The sequence below is a fragment of the Cyrtonyx montezumae genome, unplaced genomic scaffold (genome assembly GCF_038088225.1).
Source record: "Cyrtonyx montezumae isolate F1298 unplaced genomic scaffold, pur_monq_1.0 scaffold_14, whole genome shotgun sequence".
NCBI classification, from domain to species: domain Eukaryota; kingdom Metazoa; phylum Chordata; class Aves; order Galliformes; family Odontophoridae; genus Cyrtonyx; species Cyrtonyx montezumae.
Window position 1 is genome coordinate 3,557,808 of NW_027071870.1, and position 27,282 is coordinate 3,585,089.

The 27,282-nt window shown below is 40.5% G+C and overlaps 1 protein-coding gene across 1 annotated transcript in view; it reads right to left on the reverse strand.

Annotated features, from left to right (window-relative positions):
* The window catches only part of CDK14 (cyclin dependent kinase 14), a 308,533-nt gene extending 282,712 nt beyond the window's left edge, over nt 1-25,821 (reverse strand). The window contains exons 1-2 of the mRNA XM_065731296.1: nt 25,555-25,821; nt 20,208-20,239 (exon numbers count right to left, since the gene is read on the reverse strand). Coding sequence (XP_065587368.1) covers nt 20,208-20,239; nt 25,555-25,645 — 123 coding nt within the window. The 5' untranslated portion in view covers nt 25,646-25,821. The remainder of the gene's footprint in view (nt 1-20,207; nt 20,240-25,554) is intronic.
* Between the last annotated feature and the right edge of the window lie 1,461 nt (nt 25,822-27,282).

Consider the following 27,282-nt stretch of genomic DNA (forward strand, 5'->3'; position numbering starts at 1 on the left):
GTTTCTTGTTTTCTGCATACTGAAGCTAGTGGTAGATGTAAAACAGAAAATCTCATTCTTCTGCACAAAGCCCTTTCAGCTAGAAAAGGTTCAGAATTCTAAATTCACTGCCTTCTCTCAGTAATTCTACCAGAGACAAGCTCTCAGGATCACAAGTGGTATGAAATCAGAACAGGCAGGTGATATATCGCTACTCTCTGCTGCCTGAATTTCACCAAAAATACACTAAAGCACTTGCTAGTGTATTGATGAAGTGACCTTATCTGCTAAGAAAACAGACAACGTTGTCAATCAATCAAACTGCTTTCACTTGCAGCCTACATTCATATACTAACTTAATAAGTCAGTTAACACCTTCCTACCATCATTTTTTAAAAACTGATACGCTTTTCAAGCAATTCATCTAGGAAGATCTTTTTCTACATTACTGAGATAGTCAGATTGCCCCTTTTAGGAACCTGGAAATCACTAACACATGATTCTCAACTTTTATTTCAAACTTTAAAGGCAAGTCAACCTTTCCTGCCATATCAGAAAGCTCCACATTCTTTCAAATTTAATTTGTAATATCCAAGATGTCCCTTCTTCCCTCAGCATCTTTAGACACACCTGACAGGAACTCACTAGGATGCCTGCTCACACCTGTAATATCTATGCAGTACCAAATTATGGTGTGATGATGATGACAAATCTACAAGAATGAGCATTGCAGATGAAGATTTAGGATATGCAATCTGTCAGAACATACATCTCGCACTCATTTCCTTTCAAATGTCATGCATAAATGCTACAATGGTCCACCACACATGGATTTCTGATTATATGTACATGTTTTAGAATTCAGATTTCCTTCTGGACAAAGGTCCTTAAAATACAATTAATGTTTCTTTCTCATTACTTTATGGGAAGTATTTGTTTTGGTTTTGGGTTTTTTTTCTTTTAATATTGTTTTAATATTAAATATTTAAATGTATTTGAAATAAGATATTATATAAAGCATGAACTCCTGCCCTTCTTTCTGGTACTGGGAACAGAAATTTGTCTCTTATCTGCTGGAGCTCCCAAGTGACAAGACTCTCAGACAAAATTAAAACAATTCAAGGAGTTATCCATCCTAGCAGTTTGAATGTTGATGTGATTATACCACATTTAGAGTTTCATGTCAGAAACTCTATTTCTTGATGAAATGACATTTCTCAAGTGCTTAATCACTTTTCAATATATTTTTTCCTCATGTGTGCACATGCAAAGGACCGTTCCCAACTTCCTCTCCTTTTTTCTACTTTTTACCTCAGGGTAATATAATTTTGCTTCACTCCATCTGCAAGACTTACATTGAAGAAACACTCACTGTCTCAGTAGACTGACAAATCTAAGTTTAATCTTCAGCGATGGATTTTCAGCTTAAATTACTTCATCTTCCTGTGTTTCAGCGTATTGTCTGAAGTGGAAGTAGTAATTGTTATTTAGAACATGGGCAAAAATAATGCAAATTGTCAGCATGCTTTGGCAACAGTTTCTATTTAGATTCTACAGACAGAAGAAGTTCATCAAGAATTATGAATGTTCTCCAACTCTAGCCACCCCTTAAAGGACCTCTCTGACTTCAAACATTAAAATATATCGTGTTCTTGTATGCCACATTCTTGGTTGTGAATTCTAATTCTTACACTTGGGGAAATGTCAGCATCAAAAACCTACTCAGCTTTGGAGAGCATCTCCTTAGACACTGGTAGCAAGGACTTTTCCATTCCTATTAAATTAAGGTAAACAGGGCTTTAAGCAACTTCATAACTTGCCCTGAGTTTGACAGCTGAGGGCAGTATTAGCAACTCTTTTATCAACTCAAGTGACACTTGCTACACAAATTATATAGAAGAAATATTAAAGAAAAGTATTATCTTTGCATTTTCTTATACAACAAAGAACAGGGAAGGCTCAAAATCTTCCAGTGCTAGGAGAAAATACATTTCATAATATCTGTCACTTCAACAGGCCTTCCTCTCCTCCACAGTCCCATTCCTCTGTATCTTCTTAAGCATTGTTTTCTACCTGGCAAGCTCCCCATAATTCTACTCTGTATCCTTTTATTTCCCCTTTATTGGGTCTCTTCAGCATGTATCAAATGTTCTGCATAAGATCAGTCACAGCTGATCCAGCCAAAAGCCCACCTACCCTCAGGTTACTTCCTCTGAGAACTAAGCATTTGAAGCACACAAGCTGGTCACACACACAGCTCTGCCTTGCTAGCATTGGCCCAACCAATCACATCCAAGGTATGGCTCAAGGAACTTTGTTTGCGAAAGGCCATCCAACCAAATATGGAAACAATATTCTATTGATTTTTGAACCCATCTTAATTTCAACGTCTCCTCATTCTGTGACAGTGAGCTCCATATCTTAGTCATGTGTTGTATAGAAAGTATTACTTCCACACATCTTAAATTCCATTGGCTAACCAAACATCGTTTCAGTATTCCCATTTCTTTGTCAGGACATCTAATAAATAATTCCCAGTGTTTTACCCCAGTGCAATTTTCAGTTCTATCAAATTCCACCACATTGGCATTAAGTTGTCTTTTTCAGCCTGAAAACTTCTAGTCAAACAATCAGTAACTCTCCATACCTATACTGTTATTCCATATTTACAACCATCCTTACCCTACTAACTCCTGCATCACTTCTGAGATTCTGGAGACCAAAGGCCACAGGAGCATAATAACATCTTATTTTTGTTTCACTGTCTCGAAATTTCTCTTAACCTTCTGTTTGCCAGTTTGCCCACCACTAGCCCCTCTATTCACCTTAAGAATCTTGATCCTTCAGCAGATCCCTGAAGAACTCTGTGGCCTTCCCCATATTCTTCACAAATATTTCATCACAATACATTTTATTTTTCCCTTTAACACAGTCTCTATATCAATAGCTGTGTGCAACACTTGGTGTTCCCTAAAATATTTTTTCTTGAATGCAAGTCATTCAACACATTAAAGTCCACAAGGAAAACAGGCAGATATGAGAGGAGAGATACGAGGTGCCATTATACTAGAAGACATGAATGGGTCAACTGTTTCTCTTTTGATCTGCAAACAGCTATGGACATCCTGACAATGTGGCTTTGCTTCACAAGTGAAAAGGAACTAGAATGCTTTTTCCTCACTTTTTTTTTTTTTTTTTTTTTTTTTTTCAGTCTGAGACCTTTTGTCCAGAACTCCAGACCTGCCTTCTTCCAGCAAGGCAGCTTTGCTCCTGAAGCTTTGGAGCAAGGCACTACAGAGTACAAGTGCTGACTTCTTGTTTTGGCAAACCACATTTCAAGTAGTGCACTCAGAGAAAGAGGTCCAGCCCAGGCTGCATTGCCTGGGTTAGTGCCATTCGAAAGCATTTAACTGCTCTGGTAAGTTGCCTGATGCTGTTTCTTACAGTGTCACCTCAAAAACAAAGCAAGCTGTAGTGGACCTGACTGGGATGGAGTTTGTTTTCTTCATAGCAGCCTGCACACTGCTGCTGTTTATATCTGTGATTACAAGTGATTACTGATTACATACCAGTGTTCTAGCAGTGCTCACACAGCATCAAGGGCTTCTTTGTGCTTCTTCTCTTCTGAGGTTCCTTCCAATATAAATTATAGTATGACTGTCTTTCAGATAAAGTTTTTCTATACAGAACTGTCTTATTGCATACTTATGAGCTCACACAAAGGCTGGATAGTAGCAGAGCTAACAGACCACCACCAGTAACTGCAAACTTCACCAACACTGTAAAAACATCAACATGACAGAGTGAAAATAAAAAACAAATGGTCTCATTTAAAAAAAATGCTAATTTGAGACATGTAGTACTCTGAAGTATAAGCACCAACATAAAGAGAATAGGAAATGAAAGTGACTCCATAAAAGTAGATACGCATACACTGCACAAAAACTGAATTGCTTGACATATACAATAGCCTATAATATATTACTGTAAGTGTTGTGGTTGAACCCAGTAGGTGGCTCAGCACCACACAGTGTTTTGCTCACTCCCTCTTTCCCAGTGGGATGGGGAAAGAATAAAAAAAAAAAAAAAAAAGAAAAAAGAACTCATGGGTTGGAATAAAATTATTTACTAAGAGAGAACGAAAAGGATAGTAATTATGACAAACATATTTACATACACGCAAGCATATATAACAAGTGATGCACAAGCAATGGATCACCTCCCCCCAGACCATGCACAGCTCACCCTGTGAGCAGAAGAGAGCAAGATGCCCTCCTACCCCCTTCAAAACTCTCTGTATGTCATATGATATGGAATATCCCTTTTGCCAGTTAATGTCAGCTGTCCTGATTCTGTTCCCTCCCTGCTCCTTGGACCCCTAACTGAGAATGGCCTTGGCTCTGTACAACACTGCTTAGCAGCAACTATAAACATCACTGCGTTACCAACATCATTGCTCTCCTAAAACCAAAACAGCGTCATACCAGACACTGAAGAAAACAATTCTGTCCCATCTGAAACTAAGACAAAGAGCTACAAGCAAGATACTTAAACACAAGAGATACAAAACATGATTTTAAAACACAGATGACAAGTACAACAGCAAGAAAGAGGTCAAAACTTATGCAAGAACCTTGTTAAATATAAATCTTTATTATTTCTCAAATAAATTAGAAAAAAACACAGTTAATTTTTCAGGACCAAAATTACAGATAGATGTGCTTCCTCACATCCCCAAGACAGAAAGTTATCTGGTGATCACAAAATCCAATTGGACTGTAAATGGTGTAAATGTGTATGGAGGCTGAAGCACTATCAGCTTTATCTAATGGGGGCCGGATCTTTTTTGAGAAGTTTTTCATCCTGTTACAAAGTAAAAAAGCATCAGAAGTCTCAGTACAGATAAGGACAGAGAAAATGTTTATTTCCATGCTGAAAGAGTTAAGTTCGCTACACATCCACAGCAAAGGAACCTTTGCTTAAAGCTCTTAACCTGATGTTAAACAAAAACAGTACATATGCAAAAACACACAAGAAAAATGCCTATGGAGATTTCCAGGCTAGAAGGAAACAGAATACAAACAAATTAAAGTAAATCCCTATGGTCTCATTTGAAAATAATGCACAGGAAACCAAGCTAGTGGTGAAACTATTCCTACTAGGAATAGAAATAGAAAAAACTAGTAACAGGAGCTGGAGGAAAACAATTTAGTTTGAACTATTTTGAAGTCTTGAACAACTTTCCTCTCCCCAGAAAACACTGAGATGCCTTTACTATATCTTTTCTTCATTGTTCTCTTCATTCTTGTTTCTTGGCTTCATGTTGGACTGCATTGAGTTTGCCAACAGCTCAATAGATCAGGTGGACTTCCAGGGGACAACTCATTCCAGCAAAAAAAAATTATTTTTTTCTCCTCACTTATTCCAGGCATCTGAGAAAGACAAGTCAAGAACTGCAAAAGATTAACCAATACATAGCTATGACTAAGCCTGGAGTTTTGCCAGACATAGTATTGTTTAATAGTATTATCCCTAGAAAATGTCACCAGGTCATTGCAATTTTTAGATGTTTTGGGGTTTTATTGCTCAGAGCTATGGACATGAAAGCCAATATTGGATTGAACCACTTGGCCCAGTTTTCTTTCTTTGACAGTCAATAGATAAACTCTCTGCATTGTGTTGAGATTGCGCGCCCTTCAGTAAGAGTCACCTCCATATGATCTTCATTTGTCCTCTCCTCCAACAACTGCCTTGCTGCCCAGACATTGTCCTCCCAAATCTTGGGAAAAATCCCCCACAGGCCAAGCCCTGTGAAGTCTTTTGCCTCCAGAACAGGCCCTGGTGCACCTTTACTATGGGAAGATGGACAGCAACATGGGGCGATTAGATCAATTCAATTAATTCAATTGATTCTCTCCACAGAAAAGTTCTTCTTTCTAATTTATTTTTAATCACTTCATCCATATCATTCAGAATTTTGCACATCTGTCATATTCACCCTTGGTGGTCTTTTCCAGACTTAACAACTATTCAGTTTCTTCTTGCAACACAGCTGTTTCCTATCCCTGTAACAGTTTGTCTTATTTCCTCCAGCCCCAACGCCTTCCCAAACAGGCTCCAGAAGGCACCTCAACAGATTAGCAAAGAAAGTGAGAGCAAAGAAGGAAATAGTGACCCCTTTCTTCTTCATAGGCATGCAAAGGATAAACATGCACAACTCCTTCTGTGTCAACTCCACAACTCTTTCAGAGCTTCACTGTAAAAGCAAAGAAGCACATCTCCTGTCTATAAAAGCTGGGAACACACTAGCAACACAGCCCAACCAAATCATTCCTGCTAACATGAGAAAAGTCGTTTATATTAAGCACACAGATGGTAAAGTTTATATAGAATATGTATAACAGATAAAGGCAGGATGAAATGGCCAAGACACAACTTGCCAAACATGAGTATCTGTAGTCTGAATACATCATTTCATAGACAGCAATTTATTTTATATTTGCATTCATCTTAAGATTAAATTAGTTTGAATAGAGTTAGAACAAATGCCCAGTTTTCACTTACATTCCAGAACAGATTTGTTTCTAAGCCATTACCTTTAAGGAATGAAAAAATAAAAAGTAAATCACACTATAAATATTTCTGATGTCCTTAGTTACTTCTTAAACATATATTTGTTTATAGCCAGTTATTTTATAATAGTTATTATAATACTATATAATTGTTGTTTGTATTACATATAATGTATTATGTACTTTTTATAGTATAAATAGACAACAGAGTGTGAAATATATCACTCTATATATAGACTGATATATGTTACATACAGATTTATAAATAGTTGTAGGGTGAGAAGACTCATTTTCTGAAAAGAAGTGTAGGGAAGAGTCCATTTGTTCTTAGTAAAGCCCTGTACGATTTAGAAGTGGGGAAGGAAAGGGAAGTGAGTAGATATCAGAACTTCTCTCAAATCATACAAAAATGGTATATATCTGTTAGGCTGAAGTAGAATTATAGAGATTTTATATGGAAAATTTACATAAAATATGATTTTAATTTTCTCTCCTTAAAGAAAAAAAAATTTATTTCAAGAAGCACATTACAGAATATTCAAAAGTCTAGATTATATGCCTGCTGCAGTTACAAGGGACAAAAATATTTAATACATGATTTCTACATTGTCATGTTAATGATTTCTATACCTCTTGTCAGACACCAATCAATGCTGTTAACATTTATCTGTGCAATAACCAATGTTTTCAATAAAAAAATTACTACTTTGTGCCTGTTTTTCTTAATAAGTACTGTTTTACAAATCAAGGCTCTGATTCTACAAGCACTCAAGTTTTTGACATATTCTTGAAAGTCGGTTAAACTCTCAGTGCAAAAAGCAGAGTGCATTTTATTACTCACAAAAAAAAAATCTCTAAAATTTTAGGAAGCCAATAATAAAATCTACTTCAGTTGCCAACTGAGAAACATCTAAACTGATGATTTGTACAGCAACAAGCTTCTGAAATGTACTTTCCTGATAGAATTCTAGGTCTTTTCACTTGTATCTGAAGAAGGAGAAAACCAACAGACCCATCAGGATTGATGACAGACAACAGAAAAAATAGGGAATCATGAAGTTGAGGACTCCGATATTTAGGGCCTGTCTAGATCTTCCGTAAGTAAGGTCTATAGCTCACACTAATTCTAACAAGATCTTCACAATATTTATTAGGGCACAGCTAAGATTCTATTATTTAGGAATGCCAAAATGCACCTGAACACTGGAGTTTTGTTTTGCATTTCATCATTTGTCTTGGTTGTTAACTTGAGCCATTAAAACAAAAAACAATCTCTACAATTCACTCCCCCATGGCTGATATTGCATGATTTGCTTTGGAATTAATTTTTTAGTATTTTACACAGTAATTAGCTACTTTGGGAGCAAATTCTCTCCAGGGGATCATTAATTAATTACAGTCATGTTGTTTATTAATGCATGTTTCTCTTTTCCAAAACTGTACAGAGAATGAACATAACTTAGTCCCTTCTCTTATAAACATAAATTAATAATAATTCTGTTTTACTGTACAATTAATTACGGCCCAGTTCTAAAGCATCCCTAAGTTTGATCAAGTAGGAGCCTAGGGGTACCATATTTTTAGCATAATGAGCACAATCTTTTGAACTCTTCTATTGAAGAAGTTTGGCACTCAAGACCGAGCTTCAAGTACAGGTTTGCAGGACACAGCTGTCCTACTATTACAGAATGACAGCAACTCCGCAGTAACAGTATTAAGGGGTAACTCCAGACAAATGCCAGTTAACATAAAGCAGCTCACACTTTAACGTTACATATATGACCACATTTACATCTCAGAAAGAAAACTGAAATAAAAGGATGCCACACATTCACACATACAAGTTAACTGGTTGTGTTACATTCAGGCTGATGGCGACATAACCCTTTTCCATTAGGAATACAACACCATTATTGTCACCAAATCTCAGAATCATTCCTAGAAAGGAAAAAGCAAGGAATAACAACCAGAAGTCCTGTTGAAAGTCAGTGAGATGAATAACTTTGGCCACACTCTGGGTTCATGGCTAGTTCTTCCACGTAGCATTTCGTCATGCTAACGTCAAGGTCAAAACTGGGAACATTTCAGGAACAGGCCCACATGCAGAGGTATCACATGGTGTGTATTTCAGAAGAGGATGAAACATGTCTGAAGAACAACTAAATTAGAAAACTAGGAAAAGCGAACATACGCTCAGTAATACGTGTGATGGGATACTACCTCTTCCCCTAGGTTTATGGAGGAAGAACCACACACTAACATCAGCTCTTCCCCTCTCCTCCATACTGCCTAAAACCACAACTAACAGATACAGAAAATAAAGGTGTTTGTTCTCCTCTTATGCCATCCTTCCCTGAGCTTTACAAGCAACCTTTACAAAGAGAAATATCAAGACACAAAGCAGAATTTCCCTCCTTGGGCATATTTTACTTGTACTCTCATCTTTGCAGCAGCAGCAGTTTCCTCTTCCCAGAAAAGCCATCAGGAGCCTCAGAATATCTGCACAAGATTGCTATGAGGGAATAATTCCAGGAGAAAGAAGCTTCATATCTGCTAAATGTATGTAGTCATTTCAGGCTTCAAAAATACAGGTGTTTTCTATCTATAGGTTGCTTTCTCAGAGCAAAACTAACCAGTTGAAGAGAGCAGAGGTGAGAAACTTAGACGCAGATACTATGCATATTAATAAAAAACTCCTCAGTGAAATAGGATATAGGAGGTAAAATCATGCAAGGAAAAACAAACAAACAAAAATAACACTGAACCAGCAATAAGCTCTGCGCTGCTCTCCTAGAGTATCAAGTGCTAGGGGCTTAGGGATGGAAAGAAACAGAAGGATTTTTTCCAGAGGTGTCTTACACAGATGAGTGATGGATAGGAATGAGCCTCTAAAGCTTTTTATTACAAAAACTTCTAGAGAATCATCACATCTGGATTTCTTTTAAGCTTTCATAAACAAATGCTTTGAAACAGTACCTCTGACATTCTTTACAGAACTTGGACCACAAATATTTGCAATGCAGCATATGGAATTACATCCAAAGGAAATTACCTCTCCTTGAAAAAACATTTGAAATATTATCAGCGCTTATAGATGATGAAACCAAAAGTCATTTGCTTGTGATACAAAATGATACAAAAAGCTCCAGATGGATTGCAGAAAGAAGCCTGCAGTAAAGTGCATGAAAGTCTCAGAATGGCTGAGGTTGGAAGGGACCCCTGGATTGCCTCCCAACCTTCTAATCCAGAATCCTCATGATCAAAATGTTTCCTAATGTTCAGACAGGACCTCCTGTGTTGCAGTTTATTCCATTGCCTTTCGTCCTGGCACTGGGCACCCCTGAGAACAGCCCAGCCCCATCTCGCCTGCATCCTCTCCTCGAGTATCTTTAGACACTCTTCTTCATAAGCAATTTCAACTCCCTCAGCCTACCCTTGTAGGAGAGCAGATTCACTTCCTTAATTATCTTCATGGCCCACTGCTCTCTCCAGCATGTCCAGGTCTCTCTTGTACTGTGCAGCCCAGAACTGGACCCAGCAACTACAGATGTGGCCTTATCAGCACTGAATAAAGGGAAATGGTCACCTCCCTCAACCTGCTGGCAACTGTCAGCCTGATACCTTTGCAGCAAAGGCACATGGATGGCTCACATTCAGCTCAATGTCCACCAGCACCCCTGTATCTTTTTCTGCAAAGCTGCTCTGAAACAATTTTTAGGAAACAATGTTGCCTGGCCATAGAGACTGAGTCCCCACATTTCCCCAGTCTGAATTTCATCTTGTACACAGTTAAAAGACACAGTAGCTCCCTGCAGGATTAGTTGTTGATGTTACTGTCCCTCAGGAAGGCTCACAGGCTACTGACAGACCACGAGTGCAAGCTGTATTATGTAACTGTGGTTAAAGTAACTGTGGTTACACAGTAGGGGCGGACACAGAAGTTCCATCTAACTCATGGTCGTATCACTGATTTGCTATCCATGATTTAAATTCTGAAGAAAGGTAAGAAGCACAGGCAGAATACAGTTAATAGTTTCCTGCTAAATATCTCCTATTCCATCTATGTTCTTTGGAAAAAGAAAAAAAATCAATTTTTTGCTTTCCTCTCCTAGAGGCCTCCCCTTTAATTAACTTTTTTTTTTTTTTTTTTTTTTTTTTTAAACACAAGAGATAGAACAAGGAAGATAGTCATGGCTCTTTCCCAAAGTGTAATAATTAAATAAACTGGGTTCACATAATTTCCACAATGAGGATCCTCTTCTCAGAGCATAAAATCTACTCCAAAGACTGACATCACCACTGAACCCTAGCAGAGTCTTGGAATCACCTCTTGAACTCACCCGCTCATCAGTGAGAATTAAATCCTAGACCCTGCTAGGTTCTATGGGCTTATATTCAAGTAGGTGTTCTATCTGAAGTTTGACTGATGACATCAAAATGAAACATCACCTCAACTGTAAAAATCCATATAATTCCTACCACACTTCAGAGGAATGAAGCAATTAGTGCTGGCACTACACCTTCTGGAGTATCTCAATTAGAACTTTGCTGACATAAATGCAGAAAACAGAACATTCAGAAGAAGAGTCCCAGTTTCCCTGGCAGCATTATTCAAATATTCAGGAACCTTTTCTCATAAAAATAACTTAGATTTTTACTTTTGAAATAGCGTTTTGCTGAATATCATCACTTTGGTTTCAAAGTACAAGCTTTAACGTTGTCTTACATCCAAACATCATTAAGCACTCTCTCCACACCACTGAAAATAACTGAGCTATAAAAAAAAAATAGATGTACTTAATCTCACTCATAACTGCTAACATCAAAGTTAATTTCAAAAATATCTTTTTCTTTTTTTTTTTCTGACTTGAACAGAAAGTCTTGAAGTGTTACAGCATGGGTTTTTGAAGGACAAGCAAATTGAGCACACTCCATCTTCTCTGAATTTCTGTCCTGACTTGACAATGGCCAGGCATTTAACTGAGCCATACTGCTAAGACATAAATAAATAAGGCATCCCAAGTATTTCTCCAGATGTTCTTCTCTGGTTTCTGGAATTCTGTGCATCTCTAAGGGCAGCATGGGAAGCCTGTAACATCCTGTTTCTAGATGGTAGTTTCTTCACATACACACACAAAAAAAAACCCCACACATATATTTATTCATATGTATGTATGTATGTATGTATACACACACACACACATACAACAAGGCAAACCTACAGTCATGAGAAATTTTGCATATTTAAAGAAACAAAGAATAATAATGAATCTGATGAATGGAAGTGGCATCATACTTTGCATTGATAAGCAAAAAAAACCATTTTTTGAGCAAGCATGAATTATTATTCTAACAGTAAATCTGCATCAGTACCTGGAAAAGCAGAGCATGTAACAGATCACTTAATAAATCTACATAGAAAGCCAAGAAACGCATGGAACCCACCAAACTGCACTTTGCACCACACTTGGTACTGCAACACAGGTAATACAGCAGCAGACAGACCGTGGGTGCTCCCTGCTGTCCCTGCCTGCTACCTCTGGGATGTGGGACCAACCTGTCTGTGCTTCTGGGATCCTTAAAGCTGCCCTACAACCAGCAAGCATTTCAATAGTATCCCACATTTATCCTAAGACTTAACTGACAGCCACCATATTTGGACTGCAATGCAGTTTTGGTCATTGTACTGAGTAGAAGGGTGTAAAAGAAACCAGAAGCTGTTGCAAGAAGAGGGCTGCTAATTCCAGAAAATAAAAGTGGTTCAACACTTCTTTCTAGTTCTTATATCAGAAAAAGGTGAACACCTGGATTGTATGGAAAAACTTAATTCTGATTAAGTAACTAGCTCAGGAGAACCTTTAACTAAAGTTGTTGATATGACCATTATATGCTCTGTCAGTGGTCTCGGCACCATCGTTTTATCACTACGTTTTCAGCAGCTTTCAATCTCAATTTTGATTGTTAAATCACTGTCAATATTTCATATTTAAATAACCCATAGTATTCACAGTTGAATTATGAAACTTGGTATGAGTACTGCCATACCTAGATATAGTACTCTATCTAGGCATGGCAGTAGTAGCAGGACTAAGACTCAACTGACTCTGAAGTACATTGCTTTGCGGGAAGGGAAAAGGGGTAAACAAATACTAGACTGAATAGAAAAATAGGTAAGGGAATGACAATTTCCTTAGGCCTTAATATCATCAATATAATCAAAATGACATTATGTTGTACACAAAAATCCATTTTGCTTAAATAAACTAGTCTTAACCTGAGACCTCCCTTTCTTATTCTTTCCATATATACAAGCAAGGGATGTCATTTGACTCAGAATCTTCATTACTATAAATGGGATTCTACAAATAATCACCAACAATACCATAGCACAGCAGATGAGGCACCATGCTCACCAAATTTCTCATGAAAGAGAAGAAAATTAGAAGCCATTTATTTTCATTTAGTTTCATCCTCTCATGAGGAGAACATTTAAGTATAGTCATACATGCTAGTATTGCAGCTTGAAGAAGAAATAATTTTAAAAGCACCATGAAGTATAAGTACAAATAAGGCAGAAGAGAGAACCATTAAGGATGACACACAATTATTTCTTGTCTTGCAACTAGAATACTACCCAGCAATACCAAGAATGAGATGCTACCAATCCCATAGGTAATGTACTCTGTTTTGTTACTCTGCTTTACTTAATCTACCATTAAGCTACTATTTCCATGTATATAAAGAAAATAAAAGGATTTACACATAAGTGCACTTCAACAAAATATGAGTAGTTTATAATCTGACTCTATGTCTCTGGAATGCATATATCCTCTCATCTGACCAACAGAAACATCCCACACACAAACACATGTCCAAGTGACAGAAGTAGACCTAGAAATTCATTCCATTTTGCAATGTTTCTCTGATGTTTAAAATACCTCCTTGCTGTCCAGAAGTTAAATTTTTTATATGGCAGCATTTGGGCCAGATCCTCACTAACTGCTGCATTCTTATCGAGTTCTGCTTTTTAGCTTCATCCTTTTTCAGAGAAAAATTAAACAAAAGACACACTCATTAAATAGTGACACAAACCTGTTTTCTATCTGATATCCATAGGAGAGGAAAGACAGAGAACAAGAAGTTTCACAGTGGCCTTAACTATTTTTCTTTCAAAATGAAAATAATAGGCACTTCCTGAAAGGAATGGATATACTATCAGCAAACACCACAGGCAGAAGAATGCACAGTTTAACACCATAAATGAATGGGGCTAATAGCTAAACTGCAGTCATTCAACAGATTTAGGGATGCTCCCAGACAATTTTTTTTCCCTGAGCATGACAGAGAAGTTCTCAAATGTTGGTCTTTGTAAAAACCAGGTTATCTACCAAAAAAAGATCAATTCCTGTTCTGAATGAATAAAAGGTAGATCTGAGAACCTTCCAAAGGACCTTTGATTTTGCTTCAAAGCCTTGAAACTAAATGCAACTAAGAAGCCATCCTCCAGCCAGTTTTGCTTGGATGCTTTTACACCAGCTGCTGAATGTTTTTTAGCTTGCATTACGATCACCTAGACCTGCTTTTGAGACATCTCTTGTCTTCCAGAGCCCTCCTTTCTTACACATGCAACACAGAACAGGGAAGTGACAGGAATCCCTACCAGCCATATCAAACATGGAATAGTGGTAATTCTCTGAGAAATTAAGTGAGCCTGTCGAAAAGTTGCTGCCTGTTTGTTTTTTTTAAAGTCATGGGAAGTTTCACATAGAGACACTTTTACAAACACTAATAAGGACATCTTTCACACAGCTGATCAAACAAAAACCTGCTGCACTGCAGCAGAAAGGCTGCATTTGCTCCATTCCACCCATTCTCTTCACTCTCAGACTCAACTGCAGCACATTTATTAATAACTTTAATAAGTCCTCATCAAGAGGAAAAGATGATTCCTATTAAGCAGCTGGGTACATCTTCGTAAGAGCTGAGGTGCTTGTACTGTCCTACAAATACATGCACACGTAGCCACATCACATAACGCTTCCAAGACCTAGTGACACAATCCAGATCATACTTTGTTAGAACGGTGTTAAGACCCAGCACACAACTACAGCAATCAGTAAATGCACAGGGCAGGCTGGTGTCTCAGCCTTCTGCTTCTGTAGAAGCACTGGACCAAGAAAAGATCCTCAACAGTGTAAGCAAATGGTGTTTGGGGAAGAAAAGGTTGAGTTGAGAGAGGCAGGAACACAAACAAAACTAAGTCACCTCCCAGGAAGTACCCTTTGCAATAGAAAGGCCCAGAAGACAATACCATCCCCACCCCATTCCCTCTCTTGAAGGTGGCAGACTTGAAAAATCTCCATCCAACACAAAGCCCCTGTTGTGAATCCAAGGATGACATAAGTGAAGACAAGCCGCCCACAGGAAGCATCAGATTACACTGTTGAGCTTTTACATCCCTCTTTCACAAAAAAAAAAAAAAAAAAAAAAAAAAAAAAAATTGTCTGTCTTATGTCACCAGTGACAATTCAGTAGCAGCAATTTCCAGTACTGAATTTGTTACCTTCTGCCCAGAACTAAATTTTCTCTCATTTGGTGACATGTCTGAACAGACCCATCTCTCAGGATGCTTCAAGCACCTCTGTAAGTGATTGGAAAACCACCATAAATCACCAGATGAAGATTTTCTGACCTAGCTCCCTATCATTATTTATAAACAGATATGACACCTATACTTCTGTTTGCTTTCCAGATTTAGGTTCTTTTTTTTTTTCCCCAGCAGTTCTAAATCTCTCTCCCATTAGTCCTCAGCTTCACATTATAACAGTTTCCCACCTGCTTGCTGTGCACTAAGCAGATGAGAAGTACAAAATCACTGTGCACCCCAAGTCCCACCCAAGCCCTCAGTGCAAATAACTCCTCCCTCCACTCTCCCCAAAAGCTTTCAGACTATTACTGCAACACTTAACCATTTCTCTGTAAACTCTACCACACAAAGCAGTGCAATAGTCACAAGTCTACTGCTTCATAAGCCCAAACAGCTATCAAGAAGCAGACAACCAGACTATGCCTTGTAATTATTCTGCAGTACCTTGACCAGTAAAGAATTATCCCACCAAAGAGAGATAACAGTCAGACTTCCAAAATCCTTTGTATCACAGGCTCTTCCTTAAGTCTGTCACACACCAATCTCAGACGTGCAAGTCTTCCTGCTATGAAACAAAGATTATTCTAAGATATCACAAAAGTAGCATTAAATCTCAAGAGGGCCGATTTTCCTTTTTCCTTCACCTCCTGTTGAAGGTTCCCATAATCACAATGTTCTTCAACAGGAGGAAAAAGCAGATTTAATGTTGCATCCATACTTTCCTATGTATGTTGCTCCCTCAAGCCACTACTTAACATAAAAAGACTTGGGGAAAAAATGCAAAATGGTTATTTATCATACTACGTGCCTCCTGTATTACAGCATTCAAATTCCTCGTTCATTTGTTGGAGAGATCTGCTTTACTGCTATATCTTTCATTTCAATTCCTTGAATTCAAAATGCTCTCTGTGGAAGAGCTCTGGTTCAGACACAGAATTTTTTAAGCCAACCACTCAATGCAACATCCCACAGAAGGAGTATCTTTTTTGGTTGTGTTTCATTGTGGGATTGCAAGAGCAAGCATTTTACAGAATCAAGAAGTAACTTGGCAAAACTCCCTCCTCTTTCACACTTCAAACACACGGAAGATGTTCCATGAATGAAATAATTAAATAAATTTATTTTGGCATCCTCACCGTTGGAGACTCTACACACAGGATTTTGTTGAGGTCAGAGTACTCATAACCCTTCCACACAGAATCTCTCATATTTACAAGACCTCACAATCCAGCTTTTCAGTCAGAGGAGATTTTGTCTCTGTTCCTCAGCCAGCTTCTCATCAAGCTTCTAGGAGTCCCAGCACTGGCCAACTTCAAAATTACTGGATGGAGTTAGAAAGAATTATGTACACATCTGACACAATCACATTTCATAATTTCCTAGGAGAAGTGGCCTTAAAAGAAAATACACACCAAAAAGCAGCCCTACAGTTACTTCTCAGTTGCTCTCGAAGCTGAACAAAATTAACAAGGAAATAGAGCTAAACAAACTAATACAGCTCTGCACACAACTAGCCGTAGTTCTGTAAATTAAGGACTTATTTTGCTTTGATTTCATTATGATGTTAATGTTAATTCATCTAGTGTGTATGACTTACGACAAAAGACCTTAAATTATGATTTAGCTGCTCAGAGAAACCACTAACAACAGAAGGACAAGAACCAACAGCTCAAGACTAATAATAATTCAGAAATAAATTATAAGGGCAAACAGGTAAGCCAAGGAACAGGTTACCAGCATTGCGATGAGATTAGTCACAATATCAACACGGGGTGTCCCTCTAACTCTAACTCCCTCTAAATATGCTGTAATTTAGCTACACATGGTCAGCTTTGAACACATTCAAGCAAAAAAGAAAATCATCACACCATTACAAGGCACAACGGCCAAATTCTTCATTTCTTGTTACACTAAAAGTCCACAATCATCCAGTCCTGCGTAGTTGAAGTTACTACTTTTAACACTGACAGAAATGAGTGGAATGACACAAAAGAAAGTGTTCACTCAAAAACCAAACTTCTGTTTATAGACAGCTCTTTGCGCATAGCACTATTCCTCAGAGGTGTTTGTCTTACCTCTTGTAAGATCTGCATCTATCCAGAGTAGAAAATAAGGCAATACATTACAGATAATCTCTTTTCAGTGCTTTCCCCAAAAGAATGAAACAGACCTTTGACAGCCAAAGCCTACACTCAGAGGGAAAGGGTTGTCTGGGTTTTAGGTTAGGCTGTTTCCAGAGGTAGAACAACTCTATTCTATGGCTGGTTTTCTTCCGAGAGCAGGTAACGTTTCAGGTCACAAAAAGACAATGGAAAACTCTGCCTTACTCTCTCCCACTCAACTCAAGTAATCCTGAAAGCTAGCAAAAGCATCCTGCACTCACTGTCCCCACATTATAATATTTCATTTTGGAAGAAACTGATGCAGAAACAATTGAAAACTAGGAGAATTTCCCACTGATTTCAGTAGGTACTGGGTCAGGCCAACATTCTCGTTGCCACAGGGCGACTAGTAAACATCAACATGACAGAAAAGACAAAATTTGAAGACAACATAAGAAGGTGTCTACTCATTTATACACAGGAGCTTCTGGAAGATGCCACAAGGTCTTATGAGGCTAAGGTCTTACCAGCACTATAGAAATCCATGAAACACTTCTGGAACAACTAAAATTCTATTCTGACATGCATCTTACAGGCTTTGCTGTTCACAATTATTTTGGTCCTCATTTACTAGACAGATTAATTTCATAACCCAGAGAAAGCAATTATGGAATACACTTGCCTGCCATCTTTTATATCTTAATTCTTAGTAGTTTCTCCACAAAATGAAGACTTCCTGCAGTCTTACACGTTTCTGAGCTACAATATGCAAGAATTAAGTAAGCAGAAAAAGACCCACTAAGCAGCTCATTTTTTTCCTTTTTATTTCCCTAAGGATAAACAACCAAGAGCTTGATGTAACACCCAAAACGTGTGGAATAATCTGACAACTGACTTAGCTGCAAAGGCAGGCCTTGCAGCTTTAGGTTGGTCTTCCTCTTTATGTCATTTTCCCTCTCCCCTCAGAGATTTCAGGCCCCAGCTAGCCTGCTTTTGCTACCGGTGCTTCAGTCACAATTTAAAGGTCTAAAACCATGAGCTCTCTTTCAATACAGAGTCCTCCCTCAAGTTCCTTGTCCCATCACTACAATGAGGTAGCCTACTGTTACTTGAGATTGTTCTATTTTCTGATTTGAAGGATGTTTAATATGAAAGGAATTAAGTGATACGTGGTACTTCCCATTCTTTGATTCACTCTTGAGACTAGATGACTTCCAAGAACTGCTGCATTGAGATCGAAGAGATTAACGAGGACAACATAAAATATGAATCTTGTTTTCTTCTTTTCAATAAGCGTCACCTAAAGCAACGTAACTGCTTGATACCCATGTCACATCAAACTCCTCCATATTTACAGGAGATTGGAAAAACAATTTTGTGCACTTTTCCCCACTAGCATTCTCTAGCAAACACTGCAGTATGTCAAACGAACAATATGTCCAACCCCATTAAAAATGTATTTGAATATTTTTCTGCACACGTCCCCAAATTTAAGTAGAAAATCTGTTCAAATTGTCACTTGTTCAAGCAGAAAACCAAGTGTGAAGAGAATGCTCACAAGCTGTAGATAGACAATCCCGTGAAAGGGGAGAGGACAGGAAAATTGGCATCTTTGTAGTGAGGCATTTAAAAAGTTTTAATAGACCCTTTCAGATTTTGTATCAAATGCAGTACTTAATGAGTAAGTCAGAACAAAGTTAAACCATTGAAGCCTCCAGAAAAAAACACGTAAGAACAGTGAAGATTTGTGTGAGAAGGATTCAGAGCCTACAGACCACTTATCAAAACAGTCATAACTTTAAGGACTCAAATTCTAACAGTGCTATAACAGAACCACAACAGTCACGACCACTGCACAGTCCAACAACGGTTTCTGAAGGCCAAATCTGACTCGCTTTAGACCTGAGAGGGGCTGAGCTGAATTTGAACACCGCAGAATGTCAGACTAGAATAAAACATTTGTATTGCTATTAGCAAGTTACAGCAGGGAGGTTGAAAATTTGCTGAGATCTCTTTAGAAAGAAACAAAGTCTGATTTGATCCAGTATCAAGGACATTACATCACCATGTATTCAGAATCTGGCATTAGACACCAACTATCTCACCACAATCAGCCAAAACTTAAGATTGCATCCAGTGAAGACAGAAGTGCCAGAACTGTAATATCAACACATGAAAATGTTACTGTTTGTTTCCAGTCATGGTGATGGAGAGAAGTACAAGCACTGTCTACCATAATGACAACTCATCACACTGCGATCTACACCCGTTCCTGAGTAAACTTGTGGTGCAGAACAGCTCACACTGACCCACACCCTCCAAGGCCCATCATAAATAAATGCAAGCACAAACTGTGAGCAGCATATTTTACAAATTAACAAACACATGAATCATACTACAGATAGGACAAGCCCTGAACACTGAATAATCAAGTACAAGTTTTACCACTACAGCTAGCTGTTGGGTTTGTGCGTGCTTTGTTGTTTTTATCTCACTTCAGAGGCAGTATCTATCTCACTTGAGACACTCAGTGAAAAGACAATAAAATGCAGCAGCATTTAACACAGTGTTCTCAGAAGGACTGTATTATTACATTGTCTTCGTATCTACAGTTACAACTATTCTAAGTAAAGTTCTATGAAGTACTATCCCCACATATACCTTTTCTCTGCGTGTACGTGTTCTACATGAATACTTTTCACACAACATTCACTTTTACTATATTCAAGAAAACAAGCATTCCATTCAGAGTCTTCAACCAAGCAATTAATCTGGTAGTTGTTTGGAAAATGAACACATGTTCAAGTAATGTGCATGCAGTAACACTATGGTCTGTGGGTCTCTGAGCACAAGTGAGAAATACCAAACATATCTGGACTATGCAAAGTAGAAAGATATTTAACCTACCTCATCAAAGCTGCTGTCTTCTTTTTTCAAGGCTTTAAAATAAAAGGAAAAAAATAAACAGTTATCTGTACTGCATTTCAATGAGAACAAAGTAACTAACTCCAGGAAAGAGAAAAACAGAGCAACTCTTTCCTGTTATAATAGAAAAGAACAAGCTGGCGTGAATAACAATTTTACACTCAAAATATGAAACTAAATGGTATGTAGGACTGCACAGCATGTTTCCAAGATACCACATTTACATATTTATGAAATATGTTATCCTTTCAGGTTAAGGAAAATATAAGTCCATGCATTTCTTTTAATTCTTAGTGAGCATGAAAACACCTTTTAGAGAGCCTGAGCCTGACTGAACTTCATACTGCAAAAGCACAATGAACTAGCCGCATATTTTTTTTGTCAAGGACTACATTTTTGCACTATAGTATGAGACTGTAGCAGGACGGTTTGGTTTTTTTTTTCAATATTATTTTCACTAAAGCAGATAAGATTTTTGTCCTTCTTACCCTGCATCACCTAGCACACAAACAACAAAAAAGGAAGTATGAAAACAGTTCCAAACGCATGTGAACTGCTGCAACAAGAAAGACATGAGTAGTTCTAACGCTGTAGCAAGCACTGATCTGATGACTGATCAACGATGATTTACTTCAGTGCCCAGCACCTTTGGGAATCTAAACATAGTAGTTTCCAATTTTATGTGCACCTTCTCCCTTCAGAATCCCTTCCAAACCCTGTCCTCGGGGATTGGAGGTTGCCCTGGAGGTGCTGAAGGTGAGCTGGGCCCTGGGTAGCCTGATCTGCTGGACGCAGCCCTGTCCACAGCACGCAGTGGGGCTGGGTGGGCTTTAACATCTTTTCCAACCCAAGACATCCTATGTTCTATGAAACAAAAGCCTTAAAACAAACAAACAAACAAACCCAGTAATAATAAAAAACAAAACCCCCGGATACCACAGCTGTAACACAGAGGGACCGAGGTAGGGGAGCATGGTTCTGCCAAAGAACTGTGCTGCAGCTCTGCAACCCTGCCAAGGGCTGTGAGCTACACACCACAGCTCTCCTTCTGCAGGAAAGCACACATGTTCCAGCCTTTGTTTGCTCTCACACTGGCATTTCTTCAGAACACAAAAAATGACTTTGCTCAGATTGCTGAAGATTACATGCTCAAAAAGAAAAAAAAAAAAAGAAAACAGAAAAACAACTTTACTGAGAAGTTTAGGGCAGGCAGACTGCACATTTTTACCATGAAATGCATTTTTATGGTTGTGGAGGCCTGACAAGGCATTTTCAGACTGCCAATCCCATGCTCTCAAAAGTTATGAGGCGAGACATAAAGGAAAAAAAAAAAAAGACAAAAAGAAAAGATCTGTGGAACTGTTTTTAAGGACAAATTTTTAATTTTTTTTTTAATTTACCTCTCAGGTCACAACAACACGCAGGCTATAAATATGGTCTATGACGCCCCTGGGTCACGCTGACAAGCAGGTCTCCAGCACCAAAACTCTCAGCTTCCACAGGACCAAAATGTTTCAGGAATAACCAAACAGCAGATAACAACAGAATTCCCAGCAGAACAAGAAATGGGAATCCATGCACATTTCTGGCTTGATTTTACCTCTACTCTCCACTTTAAAATAATAATAATAAACTGTTTACAAATGCACTTCTCATTATCTCAGGTATGCGAGCTATGTGTGTGTACAAGAAAGGAGATAGTGGAGATAACCTTTGTGTCGGTGAGGAGCGGGTAGCACAGTGCAGCACGCGGGTGCTCAGGGCTGCCACGGACGGCTTTCATGCCCTGTGAGCAACTGAAGCAGGGCTCCCTGCCCTTTCCTTCCCAGCCAGGTGTTGGGCTTGGACAACACAGATTGCATAAGGGAAAAAAAAATTAAATGGCATGAGCTGGAAGGATCTCAAAATAGGATTTGGGTACTACACTCACTTCAACAGACGCATAGCCAGGAACTCTTTCCATAACTACAAGATGATGGTAATTTTATAAAATTAATGATAATTGATTTTAATGACATAATTATCAAAGGGTAAAACTAAGAAGCAAACCTAATAACAGTTTAAATGCTGAAAGAAACAGTGAATCAAGACAGTTTCACAAAGTTGGTTAATATCCAGTATCACGTGTTTGTGTATATGAGCAACAGTACATATGTAAGGAAGGAAAGGGGAATTTGTAAACTAATTCAGCTGTTTGTATAGGAAGGGATAAGCTGCCAAGAACTTATCAATAAAATGAATTCTGTAAATTGTTCAGATTCCTAGCAACGTGAGCTCTTCAAGATGTGCTACATTTTTGGAGGGATACTCCCTGTAGCACCAGAAACCTTCTGCTAGCTGAACGGATGCATTCGTTGCAAAGACAGACCATTCTTCTGGATCTGTGAGCTTGTAATTCCTGCAATAAAAGCCATCCTGCCAGTATCAGAATATCAGCTTCAGCTTTGCACAAAAGGCCACATGCATTTCTTCCAGCAGACTCAGTGCCTTGCAGACAGTACAAGCGAGTGCTCAGGGTGAAGGCCGAGGCAGTTTCCCACATTTCATTCTTCAGTTCGTAAAGCTGAAAGAAACAGTCCCAGTGCCAGGAACCCCAATAACTATGGGCTGGATCAGCAGGACATATAATACAGACGAATATTCACCACCCTCTGCCAATTTCTGGATGCAATGGATGAAATGTTTCAGATCAAAGTTAAGAAAATGGGCCAAGACTGCTCAAGGCTATAACTGGTACTGAATAATGGCTCTTTTCTGTGCCCTGGGGATGGCTGAGCTGGTTTTAAGGCTAGCCTCTTTCATCTTGAGATGCTGGGGGAATATCCAGAACTTCCACACCATATTTCATAGTTTTATTCTTTTGGAAAATAGTTTCAAACATTACTCAGCATACTGTTGCACACTGGGGATAAAAAGATAAAAAAAAAAAAAACAGCATTTGGTTTCCTTGCTCATTTCCATCCTCTCAAATAGAAAGAATCACTCTGTGGGGAAAAAGTGGTCTCAAAGGCTGTTTATTAGGCACTGGGTTACAAACTCTACCAAAAATACACTGCCAGTGACAAATCCAAGTACTTCCACCACTCTTACTAAAGAGGCTAACAGCAATACTGGTATCAAAATTAAAGGGTCCGGACTGGAAGAATTGTATTTGGCAGCTGAGATCTGGTAGCGCTGGGGGATACTCCATGCTGCACTACCCAGCTAACCAAGATGTCCTTGCTGCTGCAGGGGAAGGCCACAACACTTTGCATCACCTGCACTAGCATGTTCATAATGCTACCAGACCTAAACTCATGACAACATGTAAGAGGAAAAGTTAGAAGACTATCACAGATTTATAAAAACATTGTAATGGATGATTGACAAAGCTCAAGATCAGATACAGATTCACTCAGTCACTTGCTGACCTGACCAAGAAACGCCTGATTGCCAAAGAGAGGTTTATTTTTGTCATGTTGTTTTCACATCTTTCTCTACTGAGGGTTTGGTTTCCTCTCTTTAATCTCAAAACACAAGTGGAGCATGTGTCACACCTGAGCGTTTCCTGGTATGCAAACTAAGAGTTTCTAAACAGAGGCTTGCTTTGCTCGAGCTTATCTGCAGCTGTGGCTATCAGGGAGTGGGCTCAGTTCAAACCTCAAGCTGATAAATCAGAGCTTTTGCTCACAGTGCAGTTAATAGTGTGATGCTCACATTACTGGAGCATCAGTGTGAGGAACAGCCTTGCTGGTGGCAGCTGACTTCTAACAACTGAACATCCCCAACAGGCAAGGACAGTTCTGACCTCACAAAAAGCCCTGGTACATGGAAGATACGACAGCACAGGCACCTAAATCAGCCCAGAGTCCCAATAAAAACTGAAGTGTTTCATTAGTTAAAGTAGCTGAAAGAGACAATCACACAAGAAAGCCACAAACACATGCAGAAGTTAGCACTCAGAGAGGTCGTGGTGCCAGAAGGCATTAATGGGATCAACGTTGCTATGATTAATTAAGCAGCACCTCCATTCAAAGTGTTGTCTTTGTTAATGACTTCCGCTAGGCACAGCCTGCCCACAGGTCTGTACCAGACGGTCTGTATCTGTACATACATGTAAGCATGTGACAGCTAAAATGCCTGAGTTTTTTCTTTTAATCAAATTGGTAAAATGCATTTAACTGACATAAGATCGAATATAGGTGAGAGCTATTTTCATATGAAATCAGGGGGATGTGCAACTGTGACTTAGTATCCACTTCTGAACAGAGACCTCTGAAATTCTTCTACAAACACGAGCTCTTTCCAGTCTTACCCACCTTGCCAAAGAACCAAAACAAAAAAGAGAAAGACACCTGACATCACATACCCTCCTACACTTCAGGTTCAGAGAATCACAGAATCACAAAGGTTGGAAAGACCTCTGAGATCACCTAGTCCAACCACTGACCCACCCCACTGCACCCACCAACCATGTGTCTCAATATCATATACAGGTGTTCTGTGCACACCTCCAACGACGGTGACCCCACCACCTCGCTGGGCAGCCAGTGTCTCACCAGTACGTGGGCATCACAGTTTTCCACGTGCTGTGCGCTTCCTTGCCAGGGTTCAGGGCTGCAGTCCCCTGGGACAGAGCAGCTCTGAGTGGCGAGACGTCCCCGGCGGCACTGACCGAGTGAGGAAGGGGCGAGGGCAATGTCAGGGCTTTCCTCGGCCTCCAGTTCAGCTCGGCCGCCCCGCACCTCGCCCCGCTCTGCGGCTCTGAGCACGCTGGTGCTGGCGGCCGGCAGCAGCACCTCCAACGGGAGCTGGACGGAGCCCAGCACCGCGCCCCGGGCCGGCAGCAATACGGATCCAAAGGCGGCACAACTCTTTGGCATCGTTCTCAGAACAAACCCTGGAGCAAAACGAGTGGTGTCAAAGCCGAACGCGAAGCGGCGGTACCGGCAGACGCCGTGGGTATCGCTGCCTCCAGGATGCTGCGCGGCACGGCTCGGCGGCGATGACAGACCGACTTCTTTTGTCTGCCCTCCCCACTCTCCCACCCGGCGTTATCAGCCTCAGCATCTCCAGCCTCAACTTAAAGGAATGCGCAGCCGGAAAGAAAGAAAATAGGCGCCCAGTCCCGCAGCCACACAATAACAGTTCCCTTCCCCGCATTTTTCTCGAGGTTTCACTTCGGCAGCACGCTGGGCAATGCCCATTCTCACTTTGTTAGCCTGTTTCGGGCTGGCTCGAACACGGGTTGCGCACACACAGCCGGGAAACACCGATCTATTCCGAGCGGTACCCTCAAGAGCCTGTTACCGGGCACCCCTCCCTCCCCTCTCAGCCCCTCGGGCCTCACCTATTCGGCTGAAGCTCTCCGACAAAGTTCTCCGCAACTTTTTCATCCTGCTGATCTTCTCGGCGGACTGCGAGTCGATCATGTCGCACATCGCCGGTCCCTCCGCCCCGAAGCGGGACGGCAGCGCGAGCCGTGCCCGAGAGCCGCCGCCTGCAGCGGGACACCCCGGCCCTGCCCTGCCCTGCCCGGGGAGGGCTCCCTACGGCGCGGCAGCCGCTGCGTTCCCCGCGCGGCTCATAGCCCCGGTCCGACCCTCCGCCCCGGAGGAGCGAGATGGAAAGTGCAAAGCGGGAGCAGCGCAAGTGCGGCCGGAGAGGGGGGCGGGGGGGGGTGACGGATGGAGGGAGGGAGCCGGAGGAGAAAGGAGGAGGAGGAGCCCCGCGCCGTGGCCGGGAGGGAGGGAGGGAGGGAAGGAGGGAGGAGGCAGCCGGCCCTACTCGCGGAGGCTGCCGAGCCGCGTTGCCGCCAGCCCCGCCGCGCCGAGATGAGCCGGGCCGGGCTGCGGCCCCGTGCCGCCCACAGGGCGGTATCCCACCGCGCCCCGCCCCGCCGGGCTCGGGGTGCCCCCAGACAGAGCCGCCCTGCTCCGTCAGCCCGGAGCTGTTCTCCGGGACGGGGCCCTTAAAGCGCGGTGCGAACGCTGTGGGTTGAGCGGTGCGAGGAGGCGATCCTCCTGGCTATGGGCTGACGCTCGAGAGGCTGTGGGAGAAGGGCACCAGCCCCAAAACGCAGCCAGGTAATGCGCCCTCAGATGTGTTAGTCTGCAGGTTAATGAGCGCTGAGAGCTTTTGATCTTGTTAACTCGATTGAACCGACGCTATTGGAAAAGAAATCAGTTTAACCCGTCAGGATGGATGTCTGTGTCTGGTCTAAAACAGAAAGCGTGTACTTTTTGAGAACAATACATTAGGTAACGTGCTTTAAAACTGAGGCTTACACATTCCAAATGGTGTTTTAATGCATGTTATCTGGTTAGAATGAACTTGTGTTTTAATGAGGCCAGTTAACACAATTTACAGGATTAATTTGTGCCCCGGCTTGGAGTGGCTAACTCAATTTTAAAAGCACGTTTGTCTAGACAAGCATTTACGTGGGCTGGGTCTGAACCATATGCAATTGTGAGTAATTTGGGACCAGACCTGTCTGTCACAGGGATGGCAAACGTGGTGCCAGCATGGGGTCTCCCAAGGAGGAACGCTGCTCTCTGCTGCATGTGCTCTTGTGATGTAGCAGATCATGGGGAAGTTTCCCCCTATACAGCCAGAAGGCTGTAGGATGGCCTGCACACATACCCTGAATCTGCAGTTTGACAGAATAGCTTTCAGAGGTGTGAGACCTACTGACCCTCTTTCCATTCCTGAAACAGGAGCTAAAATCTCAATTTCATGTTGGTTATGTGACATTATGGGAAAAAATGGAGATGGTGGAAACTGAAACGCTGAAGAGAGGAATGTAAGAATGAAAGAATATAAAAATTAAGAAGAAACAGACAAGGGACTGGGAAGACACCAGCACTTCAGGATGTTTTATTCAGTCATTGCAAAAGATGACATTTAAGTCCTTAATAACAGTCAAAGAGTTTGATCTCTGTTTACATCTGGTGCTAGTATTTGTGAGTACTCCTCTGGGTGAAGAGGAAAATGCCACCAACACCAAACACATATTCTGATCCAGAAGCTAACACTGAGTGTTTGAGCCCTTCCACTCCCTGTGCATACCACTCACCCT